This window comes from Halichoeres trimaculatus, unplaced genomic scaffold, assembly GCF_033239565.1.
Source record: "Halichoeres trimaculatus isolate MK-OKI-2021-1 unplaced genomic scaffold, fHalTri1.1 fHalTri1_scaffold_17, whole genome shotgun sequence".
Classification (NCBI taxonomy): Eukaryota; Metazoa; Chordata; class Actinopteri; order Labriformes; family Labridae; genus Halichoeres; species Halichoeres trimaculatus.
This window is the reverse complement of record NW_027437195.1, coordinates 12,142,786-12,164,889: the sequence shown is the minus strand read 5'-3', so window position 1 is coordinate 12,164,889 and position 22,104 is coordinate 12,142,786. Positions and strand designations below refer to the sequence as shown.

Sequence of the window (22,104 nt, the reverse complement as noted above, 5' to 3'; positions counted from 1 at the left end):
ACAGAGGAGAGGGGATAGGAGAAAAGAGGGGTGGGAACAAATAGAGACCAGGGAGAGGATAGCTAATTAACATTTATGCAGCGTCAACCTGTCTTTCACTCTCTGCATATTCAGAAGAGAAATTAAAGGCCATTTTGATTGATGTGAACCCAGGTGTCTGCTTTCAATAAGCTATGTATAATGAGGTCAAACAAAGTCCAGAACTCCCCCAAGCAATAAGATGCATCAATCCTGCACCACCAGAGTGAGGATACATGATGTGGACAGGAGCTCTGACCTTGCATAAATGAGCATGACACTGCAAGAAAACTTAATGGATTTTGTTCTGCATGACGAGTCAGCACTCTCAGGATCGGGAAAAATAATTCAGTTTAACAATAAAAAATCCAAACACAACATTGTTTCTGTACAGCAAGGACATTTCACCTGGCTCGATTTCCAGGGAGCGACTGTCAATCTCGATGTCGAGGCGTTTGGATGCCGCACTGCAGAAGTCTTCGAGCACACAGTGAACAGCCTCTGTGACGTTGTAAGGGACAGGTTTGTCCAGTTTCATCCGACTGTTTACCACAACACTCCCATTTCGGAAGTTGAGGATTTCTAGATGCTTAAATCCAGTCAAGTTGGACTGTAGGTACGGCAGAAGCTGTGAGGGAGAGGAACAAGAAGAATTAATATTTGTTTTCTGTTGTTTTTCTGCAGTTCAACATTTTCCTCTCATTAAAAAAAGATTAGATTCATTCAGTGAGGGATCGAGAGAGAACAGTACTGTTTTGTTGCAGGAGCATGGGATATGCTGCGCCCTGGAAAACAACCTGAGCAAGATCAATTCAATTTAACAGGCCAAAAGGGGATCATTTCCGAGCCAAGAACAACAAAGATTTACTCTCAGATATTCAGGGTTGATTAAGTGATGTTAGTGTCAGCTGTCAACAAAATCTGTGTCCTCCTGGGAGGAGAACCAGGGCAGCAGAGATCATTTACCTGAGGTTTTGCTTTCACAATGACAGGACTGAGGTTGTTGGAGCGTGGCTCATTTTGAATTATTCAGGTCAAATTTCACACAGTGAAAGCTATGAAGAGCTCATAATTAAATTTTGACTCAAGCATGAAATCGTGCCATTACTGCAGTTCAGTGTGTAATTACAGCCGGAGCAAAGGATGAGGTTCAAAAGTGTTAGTAGAAAAACACAGCGCTATTTCTCATCACTGAGAGCCTGAGAATGAGTAATGGAATAATCATGCATTTATAAAAAAGATGTGGCAGACATCAAAGCTCTGAAGTCTGAAAGAAACGTGTCTATATCCTGTTCAGGGAGGGTTTGAATGGTATCTGCCTTGAAGTAGCAGTTTAACTGTTTGGTCATGTGACAAGGTCGTTACATTTTTAGGTAGATTAGATAGTTTTTTTTAAAGATATAAAGTCTTCCACTACATGTTAGATGTGTCAACCAGTAAACATGGTAATTTCTGAGGGATAGCAGGTCAAATATAACAGGAGAGATACTTAAACTGCAATGTAGCTTGCTAGGTAGCCCAAGGTCTAACAAATTTGCTCACTTCGTAAATGTTTAAAGCAAGTATATTTTTTGTATTACACACCATGTAAGTAACTCAGTTTGTTAATCTGAATACAGCTCAGCAAATTTATAGTAAGAAGCTTCAGGTTTATGTCCCTAGGTTTATGAAACGCTTGAGATATCTCTGCTGAGAGACGGCTAGGTTGCTAGCACAGGCATTAGCTGCTTCGTAGCCGAGAGCCACAAAGCGCAGATTACAGCCGCACTTTTGCTAGTGTGAGTGCTCTAAGTTTGTGAGGAATTGGTTTATTCTTTATTTGAAATAAATAAATAAATAATAACACACCTACAGGTAATACAATAGGGGTAAAACAAAAATAAAAAATTCTCGAATGCAGCCTCATCTGAGTCAAGGCTAGATTAGCTAGCCTTGGCACAACTACTTTACATACTTAACTGAAAAAAATAAATACATAATCAAACAACAACAAAAAACTTTCGATTTTCAAAAAAGGAAAAAAATAAAATCTAATCAGTTGAGTTTGTGTGTCTTTTTTTTTGTTTTTTTTAAGAAAACACAATTTGGTCAACTCTGCTAAATGATAACTAGCATAGCTTAAAGGACCCTTTGTTGCTGCAGCCAGTGAAATGACATAAAGTGGCTAGATATATTCAACTAACAAGACATTTATTTGTTTGGTTTAAGATTTTTTGTTCAGAACTTAGCAAGGTTGCCAACCTGAGAGCAGCCTGAGATGGCAGATGTTTTTCAAGGTTATAAATGATGATGGTGAAAATTTTAGGCATTGAAGAGCTAAAATTAAGATTTCTAAAGTTCTATACCTTTCTCTGCTTCAGTTGAATGCTCTATGCATTTGTAAGCATTAGCCATACCTAATAGAGTAAACATTTGTGCAACATGGACTATAGTAACACTTCACTCTTTCGATCTAGTTGTTCACATTGCTGCAGTCAAACTATATTTTAACAGGCCCTAACTTTCCAGGCAGGCAGGCAGGCAGACTGAGGACCCAATCTATTAAGACTATGGACGTGGACTGATGATGGTGGGAGATATTTAGACTGGAAGGAAGTCAACCAGCTCAAGTAATGGACCTGCATCAATGTTCATCGATCCCCTCTCCTTCCAGCCACTTCACGTTGACTGCAGACGAGCCAAACATCGAACAGCCGCAGAGTGAGAGGGAGAGATTACGCTGCTTTAGCTGGCCTGACTGTCGAGCGGGAGATAAGAGGCCTAAGAAGCTCTGCTCTGATCTGGTTACCTCACTTATCACCGGCAGACAGTTTAAAGGGCACTAGTTCCCTGTAGCTAATAGTTTCTGAGAAAAGAGGAGAAAACGATTGGCTCCAATATCCCCAACAAATGGACAACAGCCTGCAGTACAACTCGACACTTCGCTTGGTGGTTGGTTCATTTGTCTTAATGCAGAACGTCAAGTATTAGGTGTACACTGCGGATAGATACCAGTCTGTGCCCCTATTGCCCTCCACAAAGTCAAACCCAGATTCTTTTCCAACAATCCTCAGTGCAGACTGTATTGTGAAGAAACAAGCCCGGTAAAGTTCATAGCTGCCTGTGAACATTTGACTTTTGTAAAGAAATAAAGACAGCACAACACAAACACAACATCATTTCAGTCTCTGACACAATCACATTGGCTACTCTGAGGTTACACATGTATCTACTGGTTCTTGTTTTAGAGAGACCTGATAAAACATCCCTTCACTAACATCAAAAAAAAAAAAAAGTCACAAAGAGTACGCTGCAATGAAAACATTTTTTATGATTAACAAAGTAACACATGAAATCACTACAACCTCCATGTCCAATTTTATTGGTTGCTTCTCAAACCAGTAGGTACAGGAGTAATGGAGGCATGTAGCAAAAGGCAAACAGAGGTGACTGCAAGCCACTGGAGGCTAAGAGGCCATATATATGTTTACATATATATGAGGGACGGCAAATGTAGCCTAAAGAAGCACAAATGGGTCCCATATCCAGCAAATCATCACATGGTGTTCGTTTAAATGGGCCGCAGAGGATTTATGTTTTATTTTTTTATTCTGTTTGAACCAGTTCTATAAATTTATCAAATTGTCTTCTCTCTGCATTAAAGGCCCATTTAAAGGATAATACGTTGACTATTCCTGATGGAATAGTAACAACAAATATTATATTGTAAATACTTACCAGTTCAAACGTCTGACCACATTAGTTTTGCCAGGCAGCTAAACACTTGGATTAATGCGGAGCACTGCAGAAACCATGGTTTGAGCAACCATTAAAGATTGGAGATGGAGTGAAGTTATGCCTTATATTTCATCTGTAATAAATGTTTTAAAAGTGTGTCTATGTAGCCCTTCTACTGTACTTTGTAAATGCTGATGCAGTGCAGACATTGGCCATTTTAATACATGCCATGGACAACATGCTAAACTTAAATGAGGGAATTTGCTTAAGGACACAAAAAGAGAATTAATCACAACATGATTAATGAAACCTAAACTTTTCTTCATTTATTTGTTTTTTTTCCACACCCACAAGGGCTATCATTCCTCTGAAAGAAACACAAGGCCACCCTCTCAGGTAGCTTACTTTCCCCCCTGCGTCTTGGCATGGGGACAAACTGTTCAATTTGTATTGAATGTAGCCCTCATATAACACAGAGTGCAGAGCACCTCTGAGCAAGCCAGAAAGAAGTAACCCTTAGATTAAGTCTTAAACTAAGTGGGATGTCCAGAGATGCTTCTTCCTGTAATGTACTCTAAATGTTTAAAGAGACACTGTCCATACCTACTTTGTGCCCTTTTAAAAATTTCTTCTTTTTTTGAGAACAGGAGTGCAGTAACATGCTTTCCATTACAAATGTACCATAGCATAAACTACAAGCCTGTGCACACAAACAAATTCCACAACCCACAACAAAATGACCTCATCTGAACCGTATATTTTTTAATTCATTGTCTCAAAGAGTATGATATACAAATAAGTATGTCTACAAATCCAGAAAACCAAAGTAGTAACATTGCTGACACATGAATTCAGGTCTTGACCCAGCTCTAACTGATGTCCCAATAAGCAGATTGGAACCATAACAGTTCAACGCCTGTCGCCCTGGAACTGACAAGAATTACTTAAAGCTTCTTACCACATTTCACAAATCTCTGAGTCATACAATGACTAAGGCAGACGCAGGTCTCACGAAGCAGACTACCCCAGGCTAGTTTGCTTTCTATCATGTACAAACACCTTTTAGCAACTCAAGACACATTAAGGTTTAAATGGTCTATTCTCGCCAACGTTAGCCTGATAACTAAATCACACACTGAAAGCTTTTCTTTAAGGCTTTGAATATGTACAAACACATGGTTGATTCTGAAACACACATATGAGCATATACAACTTAGCTTAGATTAGCAAAAAGACTGGAAACAGAGAAACAGAGCAACAGTCAACCTGTCTGACACTTCTGCTTTCCCAGAGCTCTAAAACTAGTTCAATCAATATATAAAACTTAAAGCGTCAAAATTGTGATTTAGCGTGTTATTTACTGAGCTGTTTCTTTGCGGATTTTGTCACAGCTAAGCTAGCTGTTTGACCCTGTTTCCAGTCTTAAAGGGATAGTTCCGTTTTTCTGAAGTGGTTGTATGAGATACTTAACCACAGGGGGTCCTGAAGTAAGCTTAGCAGCTGTGTTGGGAAATTGGCCAGAGAACTGACAGGGAAGCTAGTCCATCATCTGCTGCAGAGGGGGTCATATCCACCATAAAATTTAGCTGATTTTAACAAACTCCAACCCAAACACTTGTGTCGGTCATGAGTTGGATTGGAATTTCTTAAAACAATTTAAATTAAGTGGTGGAGCTGACCATGTCTTTAGCAACTTAAATCCTAGCTTTCATGAAAGTTCTGTGGACAGTTTCCAAGCTGTCAAGGATCCCCTGTGGCTAACACAGTTACTACTGGCAAGTACGTCATACAAACACACTTAAAAAAAAATAAATAAAAAACTATCTCTTTAATGCTAAGCTAACCAAAACTTGCTGCAAGTTGCAGCTACATTAGTTGGTGGAAACTACCACTATAGAACCAATATTAACATCAAAATTAGCGCCAAATGCTAAATGAACTTAGTGTGCGTGATTGTATGCAAGGTCCATGGAGAGACACAGTTTGGCACAAAGAGACATTATTCACCAGAGGTTGAGGACCTTCAATAAAACTACAAATATTTAAACTTTGCTTTCATCTAATGCAGAAATGTACAGAAAAAAAGACTAACTCTTAAGTACCAATAGAGTTTTTGAGATCAGACACAAGTTGAGAGAACAGGCACAACATGGTCAGTTGCTACTTTTAAGCTAATTTACAGCTGCATCATTGGCTGTTTGTGGTTTTTATTTAGTGCGAACACTTGCAAAACTTGAGAGTATTTTCTATTGGAACATTTTTACATCTATCTAAAAATGCCACAAAATCTAAAATTTAAGGCAAAAAGAAAATAGCAAACAATAAACAACAAAAAGACTGACAGGTAAAACCATTAGAAAACAAGAGGACAAAAGGATGAAAGTCTAATGTTAGGACAGACTCTAAGATGAGAAGTGATACTGAATCATTTAGAGATGTTAGATGCTTTTCCATTGTTAGATACTGCATTTGAGAAAGGTTGGTTAAGAAATGGAAATGTTATGCTCTCTCTGAGGCATTGGAGATGTAGTTCCAATATGGAAAAAAAAAATACCGGTATGGAGGCTAAAGTCGTCTGTCTCCCAAACCCAGATTTACTGGAAGCTCCAGGGTTTGATGGTTTTCTGGGCCCAGAGTGCTGTGTCTAAGTGAAACAAAATTATTGGACCATCTTTTTTGTCTTCACACAAAAGCTCCTACCAAATTAAAGCTTTAGTATAGTGCAATTTTTAGAATTTGGCCATTTCTTAAAACATCATCAAATAGAATTAAAAAACTCATATATTAAAGAAAAATATAAAATAATTGATATTCACTGTTAATTTGGGTGTTTAAAAGTTGTAGTGAGGGTAAAGGCGTATTGCAAAGATCATCCTCACTTTAACAGGACAAGACTTTGATGAAGCACCAACTTGGAGCTAGACTAAAATGTATCTGTTCTTGCTAAATTAGCCTTTTTATTTAAAATGCACTGGCGTATATTGGACCTATGTACTCTCATCAAACATTTCCATTTGGACTTCAAAAACAATATGAGAACGAAGCATGCAACATTAAGATATCTAATATAAAAGCTTGGGTACCTACCAGCTCAAGAAAGGTATTCTCCAGTGATTTATACTCTGGGGAACTCTTGTTGAACAGGTCCTCAGAAAACATCATGTTAGTCACCCTCAAACTAAAGAACACCACTAACTCTTTGTTCTTCTCCAGCGTGGTCACCAGAGGGGTGCTGGCCAGTCTCATGGCAGGTGTAGCTGTGGATCCATATGGGCGTTCGTCAGACTCTGAGGGGTATCCACTCCCGCTGTCTTCTTCTGAAGGCTTCAAGTCTGCCTCAGTCCCGTTTGGACTTGTCAAAGCATCCTCTTGATTGTAAGAGTTCTCAGAAGGGAGGTCTATTGAGACGTGGGTTGCTTCACTGTGCCACATGATCTGTTGTGTGAAAGAGTCATCCGAAGGCAGGTCTATGGAGAGAGGAGTCACTCCACTGGCCCTTATCTCCTCTTGACTGTTTGAGCTCGGAGGAAGTTCTATCGAGGCTGGAGTCACCCCGCTGGTCCAGAGATCCTCTTGACCACCTGAGCTCTGAGGGGGAGGTTCCATTGGGACAGGGGTCAGTCCACTATGCCCTCCACTGGACTCATCTTTCTCCTCAGAGACTTCACCACTTTCTGCAGGGGGGTGCACAGGCACCGGCTCTGAATCTGGTTCAATGCCTTGAATAACGCGTTCATCATATAATGGTGTAGAAACTGCTCCTTCTGTGAGCGGTGTCTCAGTCACTGTAGGATCTGTAAACTCTGGCAGATCATTTGTAAGCTCAGCTGGATCTTCTTCAGAGGCCCCTTCATCTAGCTCTGGTACTTCTAAAATCAAATTGTAAAAAGGAGGTTATCACCAAAAGCTGTATGACAAAGGTGCCCAGCTCTGTAACTGTGACTTATAGAGCTAACATTTAGAAGTAAAGGTTCTCACTGGGATCTAATACCTCATGGATGCACACAGTCATTTTGAGAACCCTTTGTTTAAGCACTCAAGAAGAATTAAGAAGAATTTGAATTACTGTACCTTGGACAGTTTCCTCAGGAAGTGATGTCGTTGAGAAAGGGACTGCTGTTTCAATTACAGATATTTCAGTAGCTGTGGGGTTTGTAGCGTCTGTCAGTTCAGTGGATACCTCAGCAGAATGGTCCTCAGCATTGTCTTCAACTAGCTCAGGTGTTTCTGAAAAAATAAATGTCCAATATTCAGAAACATGAAGGAAAAGGGATTTTCACCATGAAGAGAGTGTGTTGTACATTAAAGACTTTTAACTGAACATCAACCACTGCATCCAGCAGGCTCTTCCTGTATTAGCATCTTTTAAGAAAGATGGAAAGTAGATCTTCTCAGGTCAAACCATTGCATGAGGTATTACAATATTTTTTGTTATGGACACATTATTGTATATAATGTGTTTTTAGATCAGATCTAACAATTTTAAAGGGTCTTATGTTCAAAGTTTTCATATTAGAAATTCAAAAACTGACCCAATTCTTCATAGCCTACACATTTCTAAAAAACCATTTGTTTTGTTTTTGAAAGAGTTTTAAATGCCTTGGACAGCTTCCTCTGGAGATGAGGTGGTGGGGACTGGGACTGCTGCTTCAGTGACATGTGTCTCAGTAACCGTGGGATCCGTGGAGTCCGGTAATTCGTTGGAATCCTTGGCAGCTTCAGTGAGCTCAGTGACTTCTAAAAAAGAAAAAGAAAAAAGCAAAAGCAACTTTAAAAGATAAAAATAGGAAAAACTAGGAATAGCGCTAGCGTCCGTAATTTATGCTAACTACTTGAAACAGTTCTCTCCTTTTTTTCTGAAGCTTTTGTTTATTTCAGGAATGTCGATTTAGGTTGTGTCACCACATTTGTTAAGTTTAGAGTATAGAGCATAGAACAATGCCTTAGCAAGCACAACCCATCAGCAGTTACTTCATTCTCTGTGAATGAGTTTGACAGGAAACTACTGTTTACTTTAGTTACACCAAAAATGGCACCGAATGGAGTTTTATTTCTATTGAGACCAACAGGTAATGTCATTGAGTTCTAGAGGTGACTGCAGGTGGTTGATTCAATACTGTATGCACTACCCTTTGACCATCAATAAGATGGTTATGTGCTTACCTAATTCTTAGAAAGCCAGGGAGAAAGTATTTCCTGTAATGTCAAACACGTTCCTTCTCTAATTGGATATCAAACTATCTTACTGTATAATTTGCTTTGTATAAGTTGTCAAACCCTTACGGTAAGGATTCATGATTTTCACTATGAGTGAATGCTTAGATTGTATCATCGTCTCCTGCTGCAGCAGTTCACTGAATTAAAAACTGCTCAGAGGTAAGTATTTCCGAGCAGAGCCATTATGTACGATTTCTCAGAAATCTCAAATTCTGAGAAGCTTGACGCAGTTTGTATTTTTAGAATCTCTGGTAAAAAAAAAAACTTGCCTTGAACAGCCGACTCATGAGGTGATGTAGTGAAGACTGGGACTGTTGCTTCTGGGACAGACATCTCAGTCACTGGGGGGTTCGTAAACTCTGGCAGGTTATTGGAAACTTCAGGAGATTGTTCCTCATCCACTGCAACATCCAGGCTGGCTACAGCTGAAAGAAAAGCACACCAGGAAAGGGATTTTATGAACATTGCTTTTTAGAAAAATAACCACAGAGACTTGCGTTGAGGTTCAGTTTCGGTGCCTCAACTCCAGCCTTGATGCTGTCCCCACAACCTTCCTATTTTTGGAAACTCTGGAGATGGTACTTGCTCTCACTCTAAACAATGCCGCAACTTGGTTTGTCATTGGCCTGAAGTCTTAGAGCAGACTCTGACTGACCACTGAAGAATGACACATGCTCACCAGGAACTTAAAACAAGAGTCAATAGCAACCGCAAAACAGGCTGTTAGGTAGTGGTAGAATAGATTTGGCAGATTTTTTCAATGAGTGCAACCCACATGCTCAGCTCTGCTGCTCATCTCTCAAATACATGTTCCTAAAACAATGTTGCACCATTTAAAATGAAAATAAACTGGCCTTCTAACAGTGTAGGATTTATTGCCGTGAACCCACCAAACATGAATTGCTTTTACTTTTTGTGCTAAGTTTATATTCTTTTTTAACCATTAAAGGAAAGTGGTAGTTAGAGCAGTTGAGGAGCTAAAGGCAGAAGGAAAAAAAGCTCAGTGAAGGACTTGCAAACAAGAAACCCGACTTCAGATTAACCAAAAACACTCCAAGCTCAAATATTTATTTATTTTTTTTTCTTTTGTTTAATTTATGCACTAATAAAAAAATAAGAAGGAAATACGTGGGGTTTTTTTTGTTTAATTTTGACTTTTTTTTTTTTGCAGTCTCATCAAGGCTGCAAGACCACCACAGCTAATTCTATAGAAGATGACTTACCTTATTCTTCCTGTGTCACAGTAGGTAATTCAATGTTTTAATTTAACTTTTGCAAAGAAAGAGATCAGGTATTCCCTGTAATGTAAAATTGTCTGTTTAAGTACCTTGGAGGCTCTTATTGTAATCTGATCCCTCGCTGTCTGATGATCAGATGGTATGACTTGTTACCTCTGATGTTCACAGCCTTTGTGAAAGTACGTCTTTAAACACACTTCTGCAGAACTCCTCCTGACAGGCCCTACACATCTGCAAACTTTGAAAGCCCCACAAGAATTTATAAAAGAAACGCTGCAGGATTGAAGAAAGTTTGGCTGCACAGCATGAGTCTGAAATGACTCAACCAAGAGCAGGACTCTTGCTTGTTAATGGGGTTTAATAAGATGTATTGCCTCGGCGGGGAGCATCTCCATGTCCAAACCCAACCACCAGGTCTGAGCATTGCATTTTTTATTTGATTTGAGAGGGCAGCATTCTGTGCAGGTGAATAAATGAAAATATGTGAAGGAAAAGATGAAATAGGTCACTCTGTATGTAGAGTGTAGTGAAGAAACGTACCACCAGGTACTTTCAAAGAAATTAGACTCTGGATTTATTTGTTAAAATCGCTCTCAGAGTTTAGGCAGTGTCAATCAACAGACCAGTGTTAGATAAAATACTGAATCAGACTTGTTGACAAGGCTTCATCCAATCATGTTTGAAAAATACTTATTCTCCCTGTTCCTCACTTTTCTGTCTGAACTTTTGTTCATCCCCTTTTAAAATATCTCTTTTAGGTTATTTTGTATCATCTTGATTGGATCTATTTACCCTTAGAGAATTAGTAATCTCTTCTTTTGTTTGGCATAATCTTATCAAGCAACCCTTTAATATACTTTCCCAGATTCAAATGATTTCTCCTTACTGTAAATACCTCTACCAGCTGTTCCTGTATTCTACAATGAGCTCATCCTCCTGCTGATTTCCCACCATTGATCGTCAGGACCACAAAACCACAGCCTGATGGCAAAGTGTGGGCGAAGTTGCCGGTTAGAATGAAACTACACCACAGTCTATCGTTCGATCTGACAAACTTCGCTCCTTTCATTGATATAAAAACAAGATTTCACTCTGAGAAGCCCTACCGTCCGTTGTCTGTTCGGACTCAGCCTCGACCCCATCATCTGGTCTGGTGTCTGTTGTCGAGGTGCCGCTCGGCTCCTCAGCGCTGTCTTCTGTGGATTCTTCGGCAGATGCCATGAGAGGAGACTCGTCTGCAGCTGTGGGGGTAGTTTCGGGGATGATGTTTGGGATGTAAGGCACAAAAGTGTGTGTTTCTGGCTCACTTGTGAAAGCATCCATATAGTTTTCTGGTATTGCCACAGTGGGGAGGAAACGCTGAGTGGGAGTTGTTTCATCTGTTGGTGCTGCTGTGGTGTAGTCCCCTGATACAACACCTTCAACTGGGTTAATGCCCAGCTCCGCAACTGGATAAACAGTAGTCACTGGAAAGAACAGTATAAAAAACTTATACAGATTTATCTGTGGGGGTTTTTTTCATTGATCTAGTTAAATGTGAGTATGTGATGCTTACCAGCCTCAAAGCTGATTGTCCTTATGTCCAGTGGGAGTGATGGTTCCCCTTTTAAGGCCCTGACTATGATGTGCTTCAATTTAGGCGCATTAACGTCCTCGTGTTTGTCTGGCTCCTCCAGAAACTCAGTGTCATCCCCCAACTCAGTGTCTCCATTAAAGACCACACGCACAGACACATCCTCGGAGCTGGACCAACAAAACAAATCATGTGACAAACAAACAGACATTGCAGGAAATGGATGTCTGGGAAGGGAGAGACATGAGTCACTTCCCAAATTAGCAAATTTAGGAAAATGAGACAGCTTCCATTATGATCGTAGCAAGAAATGGCTCAAATAAAAGTCACTTAAAAAGAGGAAAGAATGAGAAATTCATGTTTTGAGTTTCTAATCCTATTTACAGCAGTGTTTTGTCAGAATAAATCATCATCACTGAGGGTTATTAACATTTAAGGAACTTAATGCAACCCACCGAAATCCCAGAACCTGAATCTCTTTGAATCCTGGAACTTGTTCGAATACTTGAAGCATCTGTACAGAAAAAGAGGAGAGGTTTTGAAGAAAATATGAGCACATTTCTCCACATTGTCTCTTCAAATCCTTTTTTCCCCCTCACTTTTTACTACAGAGAAATCAACGCTTTTTAATGGCTACAAAAAACATAATCATTTCCACATTATTTTAACAAAAACTGTCACAATACCTAATATCTAAAGAATTAACTTTCACATATTTGTGTACATAATGTCATTTCAGTGGCTTTGGCATAAACTGCATTTAATATGGAGGGATTATCAGTCTACGTCATCAGAAACATGCGTACGCATCCCGACCGCAGAAGCAGCGCTTCGCTCCATTCATTCAGACGAGATGGCGTTTTTAAAACATTGAGTTCAACCTGTTATCAGCATAAAATTGTACGGTTGTTCTGTGGTCAGTTTTTTAGAAACGATACTTTACAACAGAGGCAACGTCTATCAAGTTCTGACCGTCACAGAGCAACCGGTGTTTTGGAGTTAATAGCGACCATGCTAACTGTTGACTCTCAGCCGACAGTATCAGCGATTAACGGCCGAGAGTCACCAGTTGACAGGGTCACACTTTACACTGAAACACCAGCGACGTTTGCGGGTAAATAATTAACTCGGGAATCAGTTTTCTGGTTCTTTTATTATGAACTGGGTCTCAGACTCAGCAGTCTGTTTGCCATTTTTGGTTTGGGAGGGTTTCTGATTTATTGACTCACGTTTACGTCCTGGTCTGTCAGAGTCTGGTAAGTGTCCACGAATAAAGCAGTCACAGGCATCGAGTGACTGTGTTTAAATTGCTGTCTCGGTACACGCCGGATTACTCCGCTAAAAACGTGTGTCCACCTAATATCTGTCCACTTGCTGATCTCTTCTGTCCACTCACTGCTATTTCACAAAGCTGGGAGCCGTTTACCATCTGTAAAGGTGATGATATTTAGTTTAAAACTGCCTTTTTTGAAGGCTAACTCCTCCACGTCAGTTGGCAAACCGCAGTGCCTCTGCACAGTTGCGCGCGCATCCGGCGCTGTTGATAACTAATAATCTCTCTATAGGTCAAACTTAAAAAAATGAAAATACAGAAATAGGGGTTAATTTTCTGATAAATTCAGTTTTAACAAAGAGTGTTTAATGTCAAATATATGACTGATTCACAGCTCTGTCACAAATGTGTACACCTGCAGAGTTGTCACTGAATTAGCAGAATAGCGAAGAAAAGGTTACAATATTTGTTAATTCATTGTTGAGTTAAATTTGTGTTTGAGTCAGCATAAAGGGTATTACATCAGTCCTGCTGCTAGATTGCTTCTAAGTATGCCTCGGCCACTTGATATAAAGCCAATGGGCCTGTGATTATTACCGATGGCTTTTTCCTGATAGCCGCATAAACATACTTCACCCTCACATTTCCTCTTCCTGTTTTAAAAGCAAGTGAGATATTAAAACACATTAAGTCACTGCTAATTACCTGATAATTGACCGTCTGATTATTGTTATAATATCAAGAGGCAGTGTTCTACTGAGCTGTGGTTGATGTTTGCATCTGCTTTGCCTCATTTAGTTCTAATGAGTTCTTCATGTGAAACAACAGCTGTGTTGCATTTCATATACAGATATTACTAAATCTTGTCTTTCTGTGTAAATAAGAAATACGTAAAATTCAGATAAGGAGGAACATGGTTTCTAAGTGTACTCTTTAAAGTAATGACAGTCACAGCCACTTGCACTTTCCTTTCTGTTGATCTAGCTGTATTTTACTGTGACCAACTGAGTAGAGTGTAATTTTGTTGTTGTTAATGTTGTTGTTTTTGCAGCAGCAACAGCATTGAATGATTCAACAGAAAAAAGGTTAAATTCATGGAGCAGGAGTCATTGTTAAGAGCTGTGGTCAGGGTCTTAGTGAATGCCTGCTTAGGCAGAGATTATCTATATGATTAGGTCTTACTATTTCAGGCTTGTGGTCATTAACTTAAGTCCCTTTGCTGACAACCTAAAGCTGTTAAAGCAATCAGGGTGAGCTATTACACCTAACATCACAACCCTATAGAAGTTGGCAACTTGTGTTCTCTTTAGGGCATCTTACATAATGACAAACTACAAAGGGTGGACTCCAGCAGAGATAGAGGAGGGTGTTTTGTTTGTGCCAAGGTTTCAGATCTGGAACAAAACTGCAGTTAAAAAAAGTTTGGAATAATCTTCATCTTTGCTTCAGCGATTGAAAACTGATGCATTTTGGGTTTGACCTGGAAATGATGCCTGAGCATGGGCATCAGAGGCCGAGTATACATGCCTATGGATGACTACTGATGGCCTTGGCTTTTGAGTGTTGACCGCAGGAGTCTATGTTTAGTAGCAGATTTGTGCAGGCAGTTGATCTGTTTTAACCAGGGTGTTCATTGTTGTCTGGTGGTTTTGAGCTCCATGATAACAAAACATGAGGAAAAACTTGAGCGTATGATCATGGAGCTCAATTCATGAAGAGCTAATAGAGGCAGCACAGCCATCTCTTTGTGTGTATGCTAACCCCCAAAAGCTAATCATAGATACAGTCTTGACAGATTGTCCTGACAGTAAAATGAGCATCTAGTGGTTCATTTCACTTCATTTTGAGTGTTGCTATTGTCTAATGAGACTTCACTTTTACAACTTCCAAAACTTCAAATTGAAACACCCAGAGTTGACCCTTACCTTGTCTGTGAGCTCTCGTGTGATGTCACTGGTGTGAAGGGCTTCAGGGTCACTTAGAACGTCGTTGTATGCTGGGTCCACAACAGTTACGCTGAAATCGACAATATACTCAAAATTCTCTGTTTTCAAGTCTTCTTGAATCTGCCAAGGACAAAAAAAAAATAAAATAAATGGACCCTGTAAGTAAAACAAATAATCCAGAACGGTAAAGCATGATTTGAACTCTTATAAAGTCATTGTACCACTTCAGTCTCGGTTGGCAGAAGAAGCAGATGAGGAGTCCAGGTGCCTGTGACAAAACAGAGAGTTAATAGTTTGTTAGTGTTTGTACAAATAGTGTTTATTGATATTTGTTAAACTGAAGTTAATGAACAGTATTGAGGTGTTAGTATCAAACTCACACTCCCTGTCTGGGTCTGGAGTTCCGGTTTCAACTCTGAGAATCAGAGATCACATTTGATCAGGGTAAAAGTCAACAATAAATAAGTGTTCACTGTTTTAAAGAGTCTTCTTAAATTGCTATCAAAATGTTGTGGCACAGGCTAAGTTTGTTAAAATATCTTAAACACATTTTGAAAAGAGGATTTGCAACCTCTTTAAATTTGTTCATTAGATATTTTTTAATATCTTCTTTCTTGACACAGTGTTTTCTTGGATATTGTAGTTTCAAGTGTGTTTTACAATAATTCCTGCATGCAATTCATATTAAACATAAATGAAACACAAAATTCAAAATGAACAGTTTCACATACCCTTCAATTTCAGCTGCCATTGCGACTCTCTGGAAATAAGGCACAAAATATCAGTTTTATCAAATGGACCAGACAACAGACATACAGTTTGTAGCAGAGTTTTCTGGTTGTTTTGGTGCTGGACTCACTCTGGCCACCATATCCAGATGCTCCTGAGCGCTGCTGAAGTTCCTCGCCAGGTCGTCCATGCAGAGGTTTTCATGCTGGCAGGTGTAGACCCAGGATCTGTACTCCTCTGAGTCAGGGACTCGGTCAAAGAAGATCCGAAAAGCTTCCCAAATGGCCTCCTGACAAACTGAAGATGTGTTGCGTTATTCAGTGGTTGTTTTACAAAGAAAATCATTTTAATCACAGAACAAAAAAATCAGCCTTGACCTTAGCATCTCAGTTTGCAGTAAGTAAACAGTTACATTTTCCCCACAGACAAACTTTTATAGCAGTGTTAGTATATAAACACAGCATGAAGAGGTTTAAAAATTCACAGTTTAACTTTAATTCATAAAACTTATCGAACAGGACCTGAGCGGAATGAGGCTGTATAATCAGAATCAGTAAATGTCACACTATACATGAGAGCTGCTGCATGTCTGTGACATTTTTGAGGATATTAAAACCAGGAGCAAAAGAGAACCCCTGAAGCTACAGAACACTTTATCGGCCTCAGTGGTGGAAACAAGCCTTACATTGTCCAATATCATGATGCCTGTGGGAAATTTATTCTCTGACAAACTCATTTCTGGAGCGATGCGATTACTTCCAACACCCCAAATTAATCTGCTTCCTTTTAAAATCATACACCACAGCAGCTGTTGTGGAACAATTTGAATTACTGAGCTATTATATGAACCAGGGTGGAAATCTTTCCACCTAAATTCATCGGCAATCCATCTTGCTTGGACAAAGGATATTTGCATACCACTTCATTACATGAAGGGTCCCTAAAGCCTAGGAAACAGCTCCAGTGTATCATTGAGAAGCATGGTGTCAACAAAAACAGGCTCTATACAATTAAGACAACAACCCACATCCATATGAAGGAGCATGTATGAGCCTGAACCCTAATACATCCAATTTAGAGAATAATAGAGGTTGAAGAGGGTTTAATTAATGTCTTTCAACTGTATGCAAAGTTGAGTTTTGCAGAAAAACTTCTACGAAGAAACTAACTGCAAAGAAATCTTGATTGGAAGTTTTGAAATGTATCCTTTTAGGCTCACACTTAATGTTTTCGGAAAGCTTATAATCATTTGAAATACGTGTCAAACTCAAGGCCGGACACACTAATTTATGTGGCCCTGGTGAGCTTAAAAGGTAAGTCAAAAGGGTGCATTGACCATAGACTACGTTTCTCATAATACTGACTAATTATGTTACCAGAGAAGTGGCAGCATCCCACCACTAGACAACAGTGTTTTCACATCAGTGCCATTTTCCAAACTAGTAGAATTGAGAAACACAACAACGATCCCAAAATGTCCAGGAAGAGAAAAGTTGATGCAAATGAAGGCTGTTTCAAGAAAGATGGGAAGGCCGATATATGTTTGGGCTTCAAGGAGAAAAAAAACTGTATGTCTTTTATGTTATGAAGCCACCGCAGTTGTCGAAGAGTACGATCTACGTTAGCATTTTGACACCAGACACAGTTTAAGTACACAAAAGTGAGCCTTAGAAAAAAACAACAACTGCTATCGCAGCAGAATGTGTTCAAGAAAGCCACAACCAAAAACAATGCTGCAGAGAACGCTAGCTTGATTGCTGCAAAGTTTTTTTGAGAGGGTGCATTTTTGAAGCAGTAGTTACATTTATTTTACATAACATTTAGTTACATTTAGCGACATTTTATACTGTCTTACAGTTACGTCTGGCCCTTTGAGGGCCACCATTATGCTGATGTGGCCCTCAGTGAACATTAATTTGACGCCCTTGATCGCTAAGAACTATTGATAATCATGCAGTAGGTACAAGTTCAGGAAGTGTATCTACAAAACAAGTTAACACTTCAGTCGAACGTACCTCTGAGTTTGTAGTAGGTTCGATGGCTGCCGATCACTTCTGTCATTGTCTCATGAGGACACACTTTGACCCCCGTGTGGAAGATCGCCGACCTTTTTGTCCGATGCCTGCCCCCGTCTGCCCGGACATTCCCTGCATGTCTGATTGGTCTGGGGGCTTCCAGAAAGTGCCGGTACTTCACATCCTTGAGTCCAGAGATGCCGTTGTCATAAGGGTCTAACAAACAACACAAAGCAGTGAAATTTTACATCTGATTAATGGAATTGTGTATAAGTTTGCAACTGTTTGAACAGCTTTGCAGTTAAGTTTCTTGTAAATATGACTTGTACTTCTCTACACATTTGCTTTCAATAAAATAGAAATCTGTAAAGAACATCTTATCGAAACCACTCCTGCAAATTCTGCAACACTCTTTAGGTGCTCCTTAAAAACCTTATTTGGGCAGCGTTATGGTAAGATGTGGAGAGGCTATGACTCAGTGGTAAAGTCGTTGCTTCTGCTGTTGTTCAGCAGCAGTTGTTCAGTGGCATCCACAGACATGTTAAAGGGGAGGAGCAAAAAGTTCTACAGTTCTACAGTTTCCTTTGGCAGATGCTTTTGTCCAAAGTGACGTACAACACAAGCAAGAGTTTTGACAGAAGGAAAACCTTGTTAATGCGACAAAATGCTTAACATTAATTGGCTGCAAGTGCTGCCATTAAGTGCAGAACTATTATTTTTTTAATAATGTAGAATAATGTAGCCAACAAACCACAGTCAATAGTGTAACAATATACTTCAACCTTCAACGACATACAGTAATTAGTGCTGAAAAATCATACACAGCTTCTACCCCTGAGGACAAAGAGGAGAAGGGTCAGATTAAGGGCTTAAGTGTTCTCTGAACAGATGAGTCTTGAGACATCTCTTAAAAGTAGAAAGGGACTCTGTGGATCGTATAGAGTTCATTCCACCATTTGGGCACAACAGAGGAGAAGAGTCTGGCTAGAGATTCAGAGCCACGCTAGGCTGAGAGCACCAGATGTCTTTCATAAGCAGAGCATAGTGGGTGAGGAGTGCAGACCTGGATGAGGGACCCCAGATAGGCAGGGGCCACTCTTGTCAAGAGCTTTGAATTTGATTGGAGCTGCCACTGGAAGCCAGTGAGGAAAGATAATCAGCTGGGTGACGTGTCGTTTTGGGCTGGATAAAGACCAAATGAGCTGCTGCATTCTAGGTGATCTGTAGAGGTTTAAATGTACACACGGCGCCTGCTAGGAGGGAGTTGCAGTAGTCGATGTCTGAAAACACAAGGGCCTGTGCCAGACGCTGCGTGGCCTGTTGTGTCAGGTAAGGTCTGATCCTCCTGATGTTATAGAGGGCATATCGACAAGATCGAGCAATCCAGGCCACGTGAGCCTTAAAGGTCAGCTGGTCATCAATCATGGGACCCAGATTTCTAGCAGAGTTTGTGGGCAAAAGACCAAAAAAGAAGAAATTCAGCATGTTCTTACCACTGAACAGGGCACTGCATCTTTTCAAGGGCATTTGAGCATCTCAAGAAGGCAGTTTATCATGGTTTAGCCAGTCAGGGGCAGTGTAGAATGTTCCTTTCCATCCAAGAGAGCACTTTGGTATGTTTTGCCGACCAGGGAGGCACTTTAGCGCACATTTTGGCTTGCAAGTGGGCACTTTGGCTCACACTTTGGCTTCCAAGAGGGCAATTTAGTGTGTTTTTCAACAACTGGGCCACGAGGGGGGAGAACCACCTCTCCTGCCCCCACCTAGCCACTAGGGGTTCATAACCTGTTCTCTCAGCGTTCTCATTAGTGTTGGTCCCAAGCCCAGATAAACGGAGAGGTGTCTGGAAGAGCATCCAACGTAAAACTGTGCCAAATCACCATGCTGAACACCTATCTGTTATGAGTAACCCGCTGTGGCAACCCCAAAAAAGGGAGAGTTGAAACAAAGAAGAAGAATGAGTGGGCTAAAATCTTGTTTTCAGGGCTTTGACTGATTTCGTTTCTTACTGATGGTTCACTTTTGGTAACACTGACCATGACCATGTAATAGCAGCAAGTCTTGAAATGGGAATCCAGGAATGAGATAGTCATGATCAGGCTACATGAATGATGTTACCCAGCATCACTTTAAGATATTCATCAAACTCACATTACGCCATCCCCCTAAGGAATGCTGTCTGATTGGTAAAAAGGATTTTCCACTACAGGAAGTTACTCAAAAAATGCCTGACAATTGGAAAGTGCACCAGCTGATCCCAGGTAGTTTTTCTAATCACATCATAGAAAGAAATCCTGAGCGGAGAAGCACCTTGTCTCTGATGAAGGAGCAGAACAATGGAGTTCAAACATCTTGGACTGAACATTTCTATTCTAAGCTGGAGTTAACAGTATTTTAATTTATGTATGTTTAGACAAGAATGGTGTTCGTGGACAGGTGTAAACAACTCTAGCAATATCACACGAGCACACCTGCACACTAGCTAATGGAAGCTAACTAACGACTGTAGGTGACAAACTGGTTTAAGGGGAAGGTTTACGTGTAGTGTTGAGGTTTGCCAGTGACCCTTTGGAAGTGAGAGACCGCTTTAGCTGACTAGCCATGTCGACCCATTTAGTGTTATGGTTACCTCCGCAAAGGAGGTTGTGTTTTTGGGAGAGTCTGTTTGTTTGTCTGTGAACAACATAACTCAAAAAGTAGGAAACAGATCTTGATGAAATTTTCAGGAAATGTTCAAAATAGGACAAGAAAGAAGTGAATAAATTTTGGAGGTGATTTGGATCACTGTCTGTCTTTACCATTGTGAGATAAGGCCGTTTTCACCATATGTGTATATAACTCCACGATAAATGGTCGAATTGCTTTGCAAAACAATACAAGACAAGGTCCCCATAATTTCTGACAGATGTAAAAGTATGATCCAGATCCTGGCAATATTCTGGATACTAAGATCTGGAATATGAAATATGTACTGGGTCATCATAATTTTTAACAATGTCAGGTAACAAATTATTGTACAAACCTGCAACTAACACCAGATTGTAGCAGACAGTCTGCTGAAAGGGAGTATAACATTAAAGTAGGACTAAAGTGTTGGTGACAATCACAATATGCTTTGTGGAGGTCTATCCTCTCTGACAGCTTTTCTAGTTAGAACTGTTATCCTGTTATCAGAGGATTGTCAAAAACTTTTGTCTTTGGTTCTCATGATAACAGGGGGCAACAACTTTTTTTTTTTTTTTTTAAATGAAGCCTTTGGGCAAGTGCTAAAAGTTGCAGTTCTTCAAGATTTTTTCTAACTTAGCAATATAGATGATATTAAGATCAGGAGTTTGTCCAATCAGAGGCACCGATCACATCTTGCGTCGTACAGCTGTTGGTGTAGAGGCTCAATGCCTGCTTCATTTCCTATATGGACCCCACCCACCGACGTTTGAGTTTACTATGAATATGTGTGAGGCTTAAAGCTCGAGATGCTAATCTGTGAAGGTTAATATAAGCTGTTTTCACACGTGCACTAAACTAAACTAGAAGGTGTTCTGTGTCATACTTAGAAGGCTGCATGTGAGAACACAAAGGGTTGGAGTTTTCACCCCTTACCTGGACTTTTACATCCCAGCCCCGTAGTGTAATTTAAGCAAACCCAGAAGCCCAGGAATGAAGGCAACAAGTGATATACAACAATTTTGGAAAATTTTAGGGGAATGCTGCCCCGAAATTCTTGTTTTCTGGAAATTTGAAAAAGACTGCTAAAATACGGTTAACATGTGTTAAGGGAGTAAATAAGTAACAGTCCCTTCTCTGTTAAGAAGAGTTTTTTGGGACACCCTTGGGTGACTAGCATCACTGAAGCTGCTTAGTGGCAAACAGTGTAAGGATATATTTGCACTATGGAGTGACCAGATGAGACAGTGGCAGCAATGCAGGCACATGGACTTCAGCTGTAAAGGGATGTGCGTGCACAGCAAACCTTGAGAGGATTGTACCCAGGTACAGCTGACAAAACCAGTCCAGTCAAACGTAACCACTCCAGCAGAAACAAGGACACACGCTAATTTCAAGAAACTCTATAACTGAGAGGCTGCACAGATTCTGAGTGAAACCACTTTAATATTCTTAACGCCGTAGTAAAGAAAACAACCTCAGCTGCCCTCGTGAGGCTTTACTGGAAGGTAATTCCACACCATTGCCCAAGCCAGTTTGCCCATTAACTCTCTTCTGTATAAAGCTGTTTAAGAACAAAGGCACTGATTGTGATGCCAGGTGGCAAACCTCAGAGGACTTTATAAGACAATAAGCCCAATAAGGATTCAGGAGCCTCATAATACAGACTTAAGGTCGTTGAACCTAAATAACAAATAGTGCCTCCACTGGATAA

At 40.1% G+C, this 22,104-nt stretch overlaps 1 protein-coding gene across 1 annotated transcript in view; it reads right to left on the bottom strand.

Annotated features, from left to right (window-relative positions):
- impg1b (interphotoreceptor matrix proteoglycan 1b) overlaps positions 1-22,104 on the bottom strand; it is a 30,229-nt gene that overhangs the window by 3,071 nt on the left and 5,054 nt on the right. The window contains exons 2-16 of the mRNA XM_074692269.1: positions 17,727-17,942; positions 15,842-16,008; positions 15,714-15,742; positions 15,363-15,397; positions 15,204-15,250; positions 14,962-15,102; positions 12,219-12,277; positions 11,746-11,933; positions 11,297-11,656; positions 9,222-9,377; positions 8,335-8,472; positions 7,807-7,962; positions 6,823-7,604; positions 6,290-6,379; positions 427-646 (exon numbers count right to left, since the gene is read on the bottom strand). Coding sequence (XP_074548370.1) covers positions 427-646; positions 6,290-6,379; positions 6,823-7,604; positions 7,807-7,962; positions 8,335-8,472; positions 9,222-9,377; positions 11,297-11,656; positions 11,746-11,933; positions 12,219-12,277; positions 14,962-15,102; positions 15,204-15,250; positions 15,363-15,397; positions 15,714-15,742; positions 15,842-16,008; positions 17,727-17,942 — 2,784 coding nt within the window. The remainder of the gene's footprint in view (positions 1-426; positions 647-6,289; positions 6,380-6,822; positions 7,605-7,806; positions 7,963-8,334; positions 8,473-9,221; positions 9,378-11,296; positions 11,657-11,745; positions 11,934-12,218; positions 12,278-14,961; positions 15,103-15,203; positions 15,251-15,362; positions 15,398-15,713; positions 15,743-15,841; positions 16,009-17,726; positions 17,943-22,104) is intronic.